Source organism: Lagopus muta, chromosome 24 (genome assembly GCF_023343835.1).
Source record: "Lagopus muta isolate bLagMut1 chromosome 24, bLagMut1 primary, whole genome shotgun sequence".
NCBI classification, from domain to species: domain Eukaryota; kingdom Metazoa; phylum Chordata; class Aves; order Galliformes; family Phasianidae; genus Lagopus; species Lagopus muta.
In genome coordinates, this window is record NC_064456.1 from 1,967,626 (window position 1) to 1,977,361 (window position 9,736).

The following is a 9,736-nucleotide window of genomic DNA, read 5'->3' on the forward strand; positions in this document are numbered from 1 at the left end:
ATATCTCTCTCTGATCAGGCTCTTTCTGCTTCTCTCTGTTTTATTCCCATTCTTTCTTCTCCTTTTCACCTGGTCTATCCACATGGACCATGAAGGTCTCTTGAAAGGTAGGACCACGTGCTGCCAGAACTCCAGCACATTTAGCTTTTTTTTTTTTAATTACTCCTTTTTGCAATTTGTTTCTCCCCTCCCCATCCCATCCCCATACACCCGCCTTCACCTAACACCTAACGTTAAACACGACTCCTCTATCTCTCACTGGGGTCCAGAGTACCCCCATCGATGCCCATCGATGCATTTTGCTTGGAGATGCTCCATGGGCATCACCAGCCACGTCACCCTCATCCCAAACTGGTCTCCAACGTGTAGTGGGACCAAGGGATGCTGACAACAGACGTGAGCGGAAGGGCTGGATCCTCTGCATCACCCCTCAGCGCCCTCCCCCTGGCTCCAGACTCCCCTCTTGCCGATGATTTATGCCGCTCAGGATAGCACTTCCTCGACGGATTTGAGCTGGGTGCTCTGCTTCTTTAATGCACCCATCAGCAAATCCCTTAGAAATCCATGTTAACAGGGTTAGAGCGCATCAGCGTGCTGATGAATATCTGCTTCGCCCTCCTAATGCACTAACAAGGATGAGCAGCGTTGGAGAGAGGTAAAACCAGGGCAGGCATGGGAAATGCACTGCTGGGGAGCTTGGCACTGCAGAGCCCACCTTAGGGAAAACCTGGCTCTAGATCCAAGTCCAACCCAACCCACCCCAAATCTTGGGAAGGGGTATTTCAGATAAAAGGATCTGGTTTTTGCCACTCTCTACTTGACGTTAATTGGGCTTTCTAACAGTCTTGCTTGCAGACTGAATCCTCTCCCCCCTAGAAAGGAGCCACTTACGAAGCTAACAAGCGATTATTTATCGAGATGCCAAGTTAACACAAGGCCTGGAACGTTGGTTTTGTATCATTGCTTAATTCACAAAGCGCTGATGGAAGGAAACACGGAACAAAGCTGCCAGTTGTGCCGTGGGATACCAAATTCCTCTCCCACTGCAGAGAGCTGATGCCATTAATGAAATGCCATCAATGAAATGGCACAAAGAGATGCAACGCTTTCCCTGGCCGCTCCCATCACTAAGGAGCATTTTTCCCCCCTGGTCCAAGCAAAATGTTCCCTGTTCCCCTCTCCAGGACCACGCACCGTGCTGTGGATGCTGCCTGCCCAAAGGGCGAATCCTGAGATGCTGCTTTAATGAAAAATGGCCCCAAAACTCCAGAGGCTACGGGAGGTTGTTTTTCCAAAAAAGCAAACAAATGAAAAAAAATAGGCTGAATCGTTTTTTTTTTTCTTTGATTGATGACTCTGCGTGCACAGCTTTGAAATAGCCCCCTATTTTTTATCAATTTTAATAAAAGTCAAGAACAGAGTGGACTGCCATAGAGGGGAGCGAGCCTGCTGGGCGCAGGACTAAACCAAACCCAAATAAATAGAGACAGGAGTGGGAGGGAGGAAAAATGCTCAAGGTACGTAAGAGATCTCCTTAGCTGTGTTACACAATTTGCATGCTGAATGTGGGCTCAAATATGAACTAATGACTAGCTGATATGAAAATTAATTTTTATATATAGCAACTCTCTCGTCCTCGATGCAGTTCTATCTTTATTTATGAGGCACCAGTCCTTGCCCTCCTGAGAGGAAAACAGCTTTTCCCCCATTTTTTGTTAAAAGGTTTCTTTAAAAGATTGGTTTTTTTTTTCCTGTGGGTCAGCCGATTTGTTTTTCAGTGACCTGGCCTAATCTTTCCAGTGAAAAAGAGAAGAGTTGCAACTAAAGAGTTGGGCAAACAAGCTTAGATGCTCAGAAATAAGCTTGGAAAGGTAAATTCCCATGAGTTTCAGGAGCTGCACAGAACTTGGCATCCTGTACTTGCCCCCTCGCAGTGCTTTGAGTATTCCCCATTGCATGGAGCTCTCTAAAACAATGTGTGCTTTCACAAGGAAAGCTGGGAACAAACCTCACTAAACCAAGGTTACATCAAGGTTGGCTAAAATGCAGGGAGAAGGAAAGGATACGAGCAATGACAAGGGAAGGATATTTATCACGTACATCCAGTCAGACTGCTCTGAGCAATGTGTGTCATGTAAAAAGCTCAGGAAGCATTGGGGGCAGTGCTCTCACACAAGCTTTATGGCTTTTGGGTGGTTTTATGTGGAGCCTGGAGTTGGACTCGGGATCCTTATGATTCCCTGCCAGCTTGGGATATCCTGTGATTCGGTGATAGCACAAAATTGCTTTCTAAAACCAAAAGCCACCAGGGCTGGGCTATCAGAAATCCCAACCACAGCACAAAGCCCAGCTATGGGCTTCCTTCATGGAGGCTGCATGCCGACCTTGGGTTCCTACTAAGCGCCCCATGACCCGCTGCCTGCACTCAGTGCCTTTCTCCTGCTCTCTCAGCTCAGCACAGTCACACACTGGATTTACCTTTGAATATCCAGCCCTTGGTTTTTATCCCTCGCGATCCCCACGCTCAACCCTCATTCTGTCTGTCTGTCCACCAGTGATGAAGACAACAAACCACTGCCCAACAGCCAGACATCCCTGGATGGCACGATAAAGCAGCAGGAGAGCGACGACAGCTTGGTGGACTACGGAGAGGGTGGGGAAGGGCAGTTCAACGAGGACGGCTCCTTCATTGGCCAGTACACGGTGAAAAAGGACAAGGAGGAGACAGAAGGCAACGAGAGCTCGGAAGCCACATCCCCAGTCAATGCTATCTATTCATTAGCATAGCGCAACGCAATGGGACCACGAACAGCCTGTGGGGCTTGTAGTGGCTGGGGGGTTAAAGAGCCGCCACCACCACCGCCTCCAACTCAACATACAGATGAAAACCAACCAATGACACAAACACACACACACAAAAAAAAAGAAAAAAAAAAGAAAAAAAATGGAAAAAAATATAGAAAAAAATAATCCAAGCAAACAGGCAGACCAGGTTGCTGCCAATGCCATCTTATCCTTAGCAAACAAGTAAATGGCAAGGACTCCCGAGGCGTGGATGAGTTGTAGATGTAGCCAGAATCGGAGCTGAAGCGCAGGGATGAAGGGATGCAGGAGTGCTGTACCCAGCTCCCCGTGTCCTTTCTCTTCTTTTGGGAGGGAGTTTATTATTATTTTTTTTTTAATATATATATTTATAGGAAGGTTCCAGACAACAGGGGGAAAAAAAAGGAATTTGGGGAGGGAAAATGGCTGAGCAGAGAAACGAGTCATCAAAAATGTACAGAAGAAAAGGAGAGTGGTTTCCACATGGGCAACGCCGGCACGATATTGCACTGCAGCAATGTCCATCCTCATGCAGCACCTTGCCCACAGCCTCTCACAAACCTTCCTGAAAGTTCCAGCAGCATCTCAAGCTGAGAAAGTGTGGGTCTTCAACACTGTGGGATGGAGCCCTGAGGGCCACCAGGCCCAAATCACAGGAGCCCCAGGAGGATGAGGAGCTGCTGGGATGTACTGCAGTATGGCTAAGAGCCACTTGCCCACCAAGCCTGGCTCACAGCATCACTTGCCTGGGGAAGCACAGGCAAAACATTTTAGTTTAGTCTTTGCTTTGTAAGAAGTCTGGGGGAAACCCCCCTCCCCAGACCATGCCTGCTTTCTTTTAAAGGCAACTCCATAAATCTTATGTAGCAAAGAGGGAGTGGAAGCAGGACCAGTACGAACAAGGGATGAGGGGACCAGAAACTGCTTATAGAAACAAAAAGAAAGCCACCAAGCACCCGGTCAGGCTGAAACAAACCCCCCCTGGGAGCGGTTATGGGACCCCCACTGTTGCCCTGCACACTGCTCCAGCACATCAGGGACACGCATCCCTCAGGAACAGCAGTGGGACACTGAGGTCCCCCCCCAGCAGCAGCTGTGTGCCAGGTTGGGCGTTCTCAGCTAACCCCTAATTTCTCACAGCGGCCTTTCCCCTCCCCATCCCTCCCCTTTTCCCCCCCCAATCAATCAGCCTGAGAGACAGCGCCGAACTCACCTCCGCTGTTCTTTACATATCAAAACCCCACGCAATTTACTTTCAGCCTGGGAAACACGCCGTAACGAAGCGTCTCGGATAGGAGTGCTCCTTCACATGCCTTACACAGCTTCCAACATCCCAGGATGTTTAACAGACTGACACTAAACCCCCACCCCGCTTCGCTCCCCAATGCGACGGCCTCGGAGCCAGCGGAGCAGTAGGAGTAGGATGCTGGACATCTCCCAGATGGGAACGCATGGATCCTGTAGAGGGTAGAGCCTTTAGTGGCCAACGCTGTGTGTATTCTCCCACTTCCTGCACTTTTGAAACCAAAGGTACCTTCGCTGAGAGAGATCGGATTCCTTCAGACGTTTCGCAGACGTTGAATGATGTTAGGATGGATTTTTTTCCTTTTTTCTTTCCTTTCTTTCCTAAGGAGGAGGGTTTTGTTCAGCTTAATGGATTAAATGCAATAGGATTAACGCAATTATTCTTTCAGCTGGTTTGCTACGAAGACGTATCGCTAACGAGAACACTGCTAATAGGGATTGCTCAGATGTACTTTGCCACATTCTTGAAGCTGCTAATGGCACAATGATCCTGCACTTTGGAGAGGAGAGCCAGGACCGGGTCAGCATTAACAGAGCACATGGGAGAAAACAGGCTGCAAGCAGACAGCAGACGGGTGACGTGCCCTTAACCCCAACCCCAACCCTACAGCTGAGGGGCTCCAGGTCAGCACAGGAGCCATCTGCCAGGGTCCTTCCCAATGTCACCTTGCAGGGCAGGGCCATGTTTGCTGCTGTGACCCTCCTTGTAATTGCACTCGTGCAACAGATCCGTTCCTGCTGCTTTCACCATTGGCCTCTCTAAGGAGAGCATCCCCAGCCTATCCCACAATCGCATTTCAGGTTTTAAGCAAACTCATTAAGCCAAACATAACACAGCTCTCAGTTATGGGCTGCTTCCTGAGCCCACAGCTGTCTGTACGAGTTCGCATAGCTTGGAGGGAAAGCAACCTGCAGCCACTGCTATAGAGAAGCAGCTTCTGCTGTGGGAACTGGAAGCCTTGGGTACCACACAGCATCCTCAGCCCTCCAGGAGGCATCGGTCCTGGCAGCAGGGCAGGCTGTGCCACCTGTCTGCTGTGTGCCATTTGTATTAACACTGGTGTTTGTGTCTTGCCATTAACCTCTCTGCATCTTGCTGGAAGCTGGGCAGTGTTCACCCTGCAGCCTTTCCGTGCTTGTCCAGTGCAACGTGGCTTCAGTGAGCCCCAAAAAGCCTCACAGAAACAGTGACAGAGTCTGAGCAGCATCTTCCTTGTGATCAAATAGGAAACAAAGGCAATGAGGACCCAAGAACGAATGGCTCAGTGTGATTTTTGTGGGCTTGTGCTGCTGGGTGTGAATTTACTTTAAAAAAAAAATTGGAAGATACAGTTAAAAAAAAAAATTACTGTATTTGTTTGCAAGTTGCCCTGAAGTTTCAACCAGGGACAAGCAGAGGGCTGTGGGGAGGCTCTGTGCTAGCCCCAGGGCTGGGCCCTGCAATGCCCATCAAAGGGCGCCCATCCCTGCAGGACTTCTTGGAGCAGGTGATGCTCTGAGCACCTCTTGTACAGAAAATGCGTCCTCACTGAGGATAAAAAGCAAAGACAAGCATACGCATGGCCAGCTGGTGCTAACCATGGAGCACAGGCATAGGGCAGGAGGGAGTGGCTGCTGCTTTGATGCAATGCTGAGACTGCTCCTCTTTTCCCTGAAGCGATGTTGCAGTGAGACAGACAGAAGTGCTGTAGAGACACCAAGAGACAAAACGAGCCTTCCTAAAACCCTCCTCGTGGAAACACCAACAGCCCATCCTCACAACAGCCTTGCACAGCATTGCCTTCTTGGAGAGGAAAGCCCCCAAGTCCCTGCAGGATGGCCACTTCTGCCTCCAAGGATAGATAGAGCTGGCAAGGCAGAATGCACTGCTGTGAGGCTGGAGTGAGGGCAGAGCCGTGCAGCAGCATCCCTTGCAAGTCCCATCCATCCATCCTACAACCCTTCAATTCCTTACCTCATCCATTCATCCCGTACCCCATCCATCCGTCCCACACACCATCCATCCTGTACCCCATCCATCCATCCCATGCCTGCCCCATCTATTCTGCACTGCATCCATCCATCCCGCGTCCCATTTATCCATCCACCCCATCGCCCATCCACTCGCCCTGGTGCCCATCCATCCTTCCATCCTGTACACACCATTCCATATCTCATCTTCCATATATCATCCATATCATTTGCCTGCCCCATCAACCCTCCTGCCCGTCCACCCATCCATCTCACACCCCATCCATCCTCCATCCCCCCCATCCATCCGCTGCCTCTCCTCGGTGCACACCTCAGCACAGCTGTGCGCTCAACCTGCAACCTCACACCCGGCTCAATTGTGTACTAGCAGCAAACAATTTCAGCTAAGCAATAAAAATAAACCTTGTAAAATTAAAAAAAATAACAATAATAATAAAACCAACCCACCCACCTCCTATTTCTTGCACTAAGACCTGTTTTATTGAAGAGAATAACGTCAAGTTTCTGGTCCCAGCACAACGCCCTGCTGCACCAGCGGCTCCCCCTGCCCAGCATCACCTGTCTCTGTGCCCTTTGCAAGCAGGCATTGGGCTTTGGTTGTCCAACATGATCCAAACCCTGTGTCAAACCCTCAACACCAACTTCTTCCTTTGCAGTACAGCGTTCTGTGTGTTCGTTTCTTCCTCTCTCACGGGAAGGAAAAAATATCGGACTGTTTTGTTTCCCTTTAATTTGTAAATATCTCTCCATCCGTTCTCTCTGTAAAACCACCTGGTTGGTCTAAATATTCTATGTATTTATTTGCCTTTTTTTTTTTTAAAGCAAAAAAAAAATCAACACCTTTGCGTTAACCCACTTGTTTCAATGAGAAATGTGTATCTGAAGCTGTGAAATTAACACTTTACAGCAAGAAGAGCTACGGACTGCAGAAGAAGTGTTTAATATAAGGACTTATAAACTGACTGCATGAGAGATGAAAGAAAGCCAAAATACTCAGATAGCATTTTTTTTGAATCACTGTAAAAAAAAAAAAAGAAAAAGACTGGGATTTTTTTGTATAGAGAACACTAAACATATAATAAAACATTGTTCAAAACTCAGGCGATGCTTGCCCTTCCTGTCCATCACCTTTTTAGCCACTGAGGCTGTGCCCTTCCCACCCACAGCCCTTCCCAGCAAAAAGCGCAGCCCAGAAGCTGTGATGGGACACAGCAGGGCAGGTTGGTGGTGGAGGAGCTGGGGAAGGGAGGAGGCTCAGCAGCACTTCACCCCAAACCATCCATAGGAGAAGCATTTCCCGCCCCACACGGCCCTGCAGGGGGACCCTGCAATCTCAATGAAGCTGCGGCTCAAAGCAGCAGCACCAGACCTGCATCTGCTCTGAGCGCATCAGGAGAGCTTCTGGTACAGGGGAGCAGAGCAGAGCCCTGAGGATGCAGCACCCATCTGCACTGTGCCCGACTCCTGGGGCAGCACCTATCAGCCAAGGGAGCGATGTGACTGCTGTGCAATTTAACTTCTTTCAGCCCAGCCTGTCTAACACCATCCTGCCATCCTCGCACGAGGGGAAGCACTCATAGAGCAGCAGCACCAGCTCTGATGTTCATGGGAGCACAGAGCCCTCACCAACCACCTTGGAAGCCTCAGTGCAGACAGCAGCACCCTTCCCAGCTGGGGAAACTGAGGCACAAGCCGTTGCTCCACACAGGTGGCTCAGCAGTGCCCAGGGAATGGGTGATGCTGCTTGGCATCCAGCACTGACACAACACCAACAGCCACACAGAGCACAGAGAAGCTGGAGCAGGAAGCATCCATGGCCCAAGAGACTCATTGGAGAGACAAGGTTTAACCCAGGTGCCCCCAACCCCACAGCTCCCGGCAGAGCCCTGCATTTCCCATCCCTACTCAAGGCTCTGAAGTGCTCTTTGCTCCCTTGTGCAAAGCCTTGACGAGAATGGGCTGGAGGAAGGGGGGAAAAACACAAAGCTATTTGGCTAATGAAGATGTAATTGCTGCAGACCTCACTAAGAGGATGAAAGTATTACTGCAGTGCTGAGGGGGGGCTTCATCCACCCCCTCCCCATCGACAGGACAGCAGTGGGGAACAGAAGCACCTTAACTTTGGGCAGGAGAAGTCCCAGAGTGTTTGGGGCAATGGGGGCAGCAGCCATCCCAATCCCTACCCCAAAGTCCTATGGGATTTGGAAGGATGGGGCAGGAATGGCACCGAGCATTGCAGTCCTGGCACAGGACCAGCAAGCATCAAAGCAGAGCAGGATCCTTCTGAACCAGGTGGGCTTAACCAGGAAACCTTAGAAGTACTCCTTTATCCACTCTATTTGATAGATGCTTGTTATTCCCATCACTCCTGTAGGGAAAATCAAGTTATTGCCCAGAAATGAGTGATAGAAGCCCCATCCCCGTGATCAATACCAGGTTGATATGCATGCATTAGTGCTCAGCCCTCTTTATGGCACCTCACAACACCCACTTCTCCCCTGGCCTCGGTGGGGTGCAGATCGATGCTGACAGCCCTGAGTTCCCTCAGAGGGGCGATTCCACCTCCAGCACATTCCCCATTACCGTCACTAAAAGCTCCAGCAGCACTGGGAAGTGGCCATGGGAGCCCTTATGGGGCTGCTTCCTCCCCCAGCTCCTACAGGACGGAGCCTCAAGGGGTCACTGATACCCCAAGATCCAACCCTTGGGAGCTGTGGGAGCAGAGATGTGAAGGAGAGGAGCAGAGGATGGGCAAAAGACCTCTGCTCTGCCCGGAGGTGACAGCAGGAAGGGCTGCAGTCAATTCCTCCTGGTCTCACCCCAAAAGAGCTGCCAAGAGCAAAGAAAGGGACGAGAGAAGGACAGGTGGAACCCATTCCGTCTGGCCAGAGGAACGCAGACCGCTGGAGCTTTGCCAATCAATAGAGATACCGATGCCTTAATTACTCCTCTGTAATTGCAGGCCATTAACCTGCGGACAGCCCAAGTGCCATTGATCTCCCTCCATCATTAACTGGTCTGGGAAAGAGGGGAAGCACAGGGCGACCGCTGCTCCCACTGCTCTGCTCCTGCTTTACCCCTCAGCCAAGCCCAGACTGGGAGCTGCTGGCACCTTGACTCGCTCAGAGTGTCACTTGGGAGCTCCTGGATTGTCCCTGTCACATCCCATAGCATCACCCTCCTGGTCAGATCCCCCCCACAACGTGTGCTTCAGGTCCTACCTATGCCAGCCACACTTGTCTCAACAGAACTTCCCAAAACGCTGCTGTAAAGCAATTTCTGCAGCCTGCTCATAAACCCAGTTACGTACACCTACAGTTACACACATATTTTCAGGCACGGGGGAGTGCATACATATATAGAAACACTGCACAGGAGTGGGTGTCCCTGGTGAAGCCCAGCAGCTGGGGCTGCTCCCACCCCACAGAGCAGGGATTTTGCCCCCCAGCCCCACACCTGCTCCAACCCCATAGGGACAGGGTTTCGGAGCTCCTGAAGGAACCGGGTGGGCGCAGCAGCCCGGAGGCTGAGACATGCATTATGCATCATGCTGCAAGCGGCTCTGACTGGTCCTTGCACTGTGGCAAGTGAGGTAAAGGCAGAGGGAAGAAAAAAAAGAAAAGAAAAATCCCCTCTC

At 50.5% G+C, this 9,736-nt stretch overlaps 1 protein-coding gene across 17 annotated transcripts in view; it reads left to right on the forward strand.

The window, feature by feature from the left end:
- NFASC (neurofascin) overlaps nt 1-6,914 on the forward strand; it is a 77,695-nt gene extending 70,781 nt beyond the window's left edge. For all 17 annotated transcript variants that reach the window (XM_048926457.1, XM_048926450.1, XM_048926459.1 and 14 more), the window contains one exon: nt 2,556-6,914. In XM_048926457.1, the coding sequence (XP_048782414.1) occupies nt 2,556-2,787 (232 nt within the window). In that variant the 3' untranslated portion in view covers nt 2,788-6,914. The remainder of the gene's footprint in view (nt 1-2,555) is intronic.
- The last annotated feature ends 2,822 nt before the right edge of the window (nt 6,915-9,736 follow it).